Source organism: Triticum urartu, chromosome 1A, assembly GCF_056163025.1.
Source record: "Triticum urartu cultivar PI428250 chromosome 1A, HENAU_Tu73, whole genome shotgun sequence".
NCBI classification, from domain to species: domain Eukaryota; kingdom Viridiplantae; phylum Streptophyta; class Magnoliopsida; order Poales; family Poaceae; genus Triticum; species Triticum urartu.
In genome coordinates this window covers 519,313,646-519,317,306 of record NC_141873.1, presented here as the reverse complement: position 1 = coordinate 519,317,306, position 3,661 = coordinate 519,313,646, and the positions used below count along the sequence as shown (strand labels likewise).

The 3,661-nt window shown below is 54.4% G+C and overlaps 1 protein-coding gene across 1 annotated transcript; it reads right to left on the bottom strand.

The window, feature by feature from the left end:
- Positions 1-1,255: 1,255 nt before the first annotated feature.
- On the bottom strand, positions 1,256-2,971 carry LOC125533034 (uncharacterized). Its single transcript, XM_087539847.1, has 3 exons — positions 2,863-2,971; positions 2,624-2,777; positions 1,256-2,527 (listed from the first exon to the last, which is right to left on the bottom strand). Exons 1-3 carry the CDS (start codon positions 2,940-2,942, stop codon positions 1,490-1,492), a joined length of 1,272 nt encoding a protein of 423 aa, XP_087395973.1. The 5' UTR covers positions 2,943-2,971; the 3' UTR covers positions 1,256-1,489.
- Positions 2,972-3,661: the final 690 nt, after the last annotated feature.

Genomic DNA, 3,661 nt, shown 5'->3' with positions numbered 1-3,661 from the left:
CTATTAATGACACAAATTGAGCTTCTCTAGATGAGAAGCACATATAGTCTGCAACGTTGCCCTCCAACTAATACAAGACCCACAAAGTTGAAACGTGTAGCTAGTGCGGGAATGCCTCTCATCAAGATCTCCAGCATGACCAGAATTTGAATAAGCAAGAACACCATCATTCTCGTTGATGTCCCATCCCACCCACCCCGTGCACGCCTGGTATGAGTCCTACGACGACGAAGAGGATGCCATCGCCCCCCTTGCCTCGTCCTCCCTGTCCTCGTCCATGTCGCCGTCCCAGTACCTGTCCAAAGCCCGGGAACCCAATCAGCTTGTGCTTTAGCTCTCTGCCCGCAAAGCGGAGGACCGCCACGTCCAAGAGGAGGGGTGCTACCGGCGCTTCGCTCTGCTCCCCCCCCCCCCCCCCCCCCCCCCCCCCCCCGAGATGGGATGGACGAGCAACAACAGCAGCTCTAGCTTGTCACACCTCGCTTCCTTGAGGAGGTCGAGTGCCAGGCCGGAGATCTTGTGTCGTTGGGCCGTTGGCGAGCCGTTCGACTCCTACGGCGGGGTCAACGATGCACTCCTTCGACCAGTACAAGGACTAGACAGCCATAGAACACCATTAGTAGCTAATTATCTCGAGTAGCTACATTCTGTCTTTATTAGCCATGCAAATGTCGTTACTTGACTTGTTTAGTCGCAAATTATATATCAATGCTGCGAATTTCGCCGCGTATTTTTAGAACTTGGTGTTTCAAAGTACTTTTAGTGTTTGATTTACTTTTATTTGTTTTAGTGGTCAAAACTGACACCATACATTTCAAGTAAATGTAAAAGAATAGCAAAATAAAGATTATGAAGTTTGAAGTTTGACGACAGTGTGTTTGCGCACAGTCCCAACAACCTCTACAAAATTATAAAGTGCGTCCAGCATGTTTGTGCCAGTTTTGTAGGCAATAGGCCTACCTGCAAACCGGGTTGCTAAATCTCAGTCCATTGGGACTTAATGAAGTTGTAGATGCTAAATTTGTGAGATCTTATATGAAGATCCGTGTAAAATTTTCTTTTGAATTTTCTTTCTTTCTTTTATATGTTGTGTCACTTTTTTTGCGGATATATGTTGTGTCATTTGACCGAGACTTGCTTAAGTCCTCGCGGCTCGGGGCATCGGAGACATACAGCACACAGAGTGCAGTAATTTAGCAGGTAATGGTCTGGTGTTCATCATCACTGATTCAGCAGCACAGTGTTCGTTCCTCCTCTCGGTAAATCAGCCTCTGGCGGCTCGGAATAATAGTGGCACGGTACAGCGAACACGCAACAAAAAACATCAGTAAGAAATCATCTAGTAGAAAAAACTGTGAACGGTAAATAAACACGTACGTGCACGTTATCTAGTTACAGGAGAGGCACCCGATCGATGGAGCACATCAGCAAATACCCATGCGCGCGCGCAGTGCGGCACGATCGACCGCGCCCGGCGCGTACTTTCCGATCACTTCGACGCCCTCTTCTTCCACAGGTCGGCGAGCAGCCGCACGGCGCCGCCGGCCGGCTTCTTCTTCACACCGGAGCCCCCGTCTCCCGCGTCCCACTGCCTGTCCTCGTCCGTCTCCTCCGCGCCAACGTGGTGACCCGCGCCGCCGAGCACCGCCGCGGCCTCCTCGGCCGCCTTGCGCCACTGCTCGCTCTGGACGCGGATGCGGCGCGCCTCGGCCTCCAGTGCCCCCCGCGCGCGCTCCGACTCCCTCATCCGCTCGGCCAGCCGGGCCTCACGCGCCGCGCTGTCCATCAGCGCGCGCTCGGCTTCCCTCGCCTTCGCGGCCGTCGTCTTCCTGTCGGCCTCGGCGGCGCCGGAGGCCGTCTTCGTGAGCTCGGCGTTCTCGGCTCTGAGAGCGGCGAACTCGGCGTCCTTTGCGACCAGCTCTGCCGTCAGCGTGCCGATGTTCGCGTCCTTCGCCGTCAGCTCAGCTTTCAGCTCGTCGACCTCCATGTCCTTCAGCATCAGCTTCGCCCTCACCTCGTACACCTCCCTGTCTTTCGCCACAAGCTTGCTCCACAGCTGGTCCGCCTCCGGGTTCCCCTCGTTTCCAGCACCGTCGACTCCAACGACGGCAATGCTGTTGCTCACCTCATCGCCATTATCAGTCGTCTTCTCGGCCACCTCCTCAACCCGGGACTCATTGTCCTCGCGGTCGACCATGCATCTTCTCTCCTCGCCGTCACCATTTGCAACGTCGTCTGCGACAACTTCTGCCTCCTCCTCCCGCTGCTTCTGTTCTGGCGGCCGCACATTGGTATCCTGTTCGACCGGCGCCGGAGCGGCGGCTTCCCTCTTCTTCGCGTTCTCGGCGAACCGCTTCTTGGCATCGGCGAAGGCGCCGCGCGCGTCCTTCCTGGCCTTCTCGGCGGCCGCGAGCTGCTCCCGCATCGCCGCAAGCTGGTCGTGCGCCTTCCCCAGCTTGGCCTCCAGCTCCGCCGCCCGCGGCCCTGCACCACCGCCACCACCAGCGGCTGCACCTGCGGGTTTCTTCTGCAAACCCACCACCATGCAAAGTTACATCAAGTCAGATGTCACGTACAGGGTGTAAATGCAGTGATCAGTTGGCGCGCGAGGGAACGTGCTTGCCTCGTGCAATGGGCTGCGGGGCGCCGCCCCTCGGCCGACGCCGACACCACGGTGACGCACGCCGCCACTGGCCTCCGAGCCCACAGCCACCGTCGCCGTCCTCGGGCGCGTGGGCAGGCGAGCGGCTGGCCGGTGCGGCAGCTCAGACATGGCCCTGAAGTGAAGTTCGATCAGGGCACAAACTTGAAGCAGTAAAACATGACATTACTACGAGACAATTTCAGATCAGGTTTAGATACCTGGGTCGTGACATGCGGCTGCTGCTGTCGGAGTCCTCGAACTTGCTCGCCTTCTTGGCGGCCCCGGCGCGCCCGAGCATCGGAACCAACCGGAGTTTCTCTCTGTCGAAACAAGCTAGCTAGAACGATGGTTTCTGAAACTTCAAACTCGGAATTATAATCGCTCAAGGACCGGGCGTTGGGGACGTACGTTTTGGTTGGATTGCAAGTCTCATTTGGGTACTAATTGATGCTGGTAACGTGGACATTCTCGGGATTATTGCTGTGACTCAGAATTTGGAACTGCATGCTTAATCTTGTTTCAGGGTTAAGGTTCTTGACTTGTACTAGCCCAGTGGGTGCCTTCCTTTTCCAATTTCTTCTTGCGTCTCGTTTTGAATCCAGTTAGATTGTCATCGTCACCAAGATGCTATTAAGTTTTTGATGGTCTTCTCCGCAGAAAAATGTAAAATTTACGAGAAGCTAGAATTCAGGAACCGAGTTCTTTATCTTGACCGCCCGAATGATGGGAGTTGTAACCTGCGTCGGCACGTACGAAGGTGCACTCACTGCACGGGGACGTGAGTAGCTTCTAAGTTTGCACTTGGCTTCTTGCTTCAGCGCGCAGCTATATGGAAACCTCTCGCTGTGCATATAGCGGCGGGTATGTGCGGGAAATGAAGATTAGGACTCACGTCGTTTTTTCTTTACTACTCCCTCCATTTCTAAATATTTGTTTTTCTAAATATTTCAACAAGTGACTACATATGGAACAATATGAGTGAATCTACACTCTTAAATATGTCTATATACATCCATA

Excerpts from the sequence above, each read along its gene's own strand:
- LOC125533034 (XM_087539847.1), bottom strand. The coding sequence starts at position 2,942 with ATGCTCGGGCGCGCCGGGGCCGCCAAGAAGGCGAGCAAGTTCGAGGAC. Across the intron at positions 2,778-2,862 it reads AGCCGCATGTCACGACCCAG|GGCCATGTCTGAGCTGCCGC; the intron begins GTATCTAAACCT and ends ACTTCACTTCAG. Across the intron at positions 2,528-2,623 it reads CCCGCAGCCCATTGCACGAG|AAGAAACCCGCAGGTGCAGC; the intron begins GCAAGCACGTTC and ends GTGGGTTTGCAG.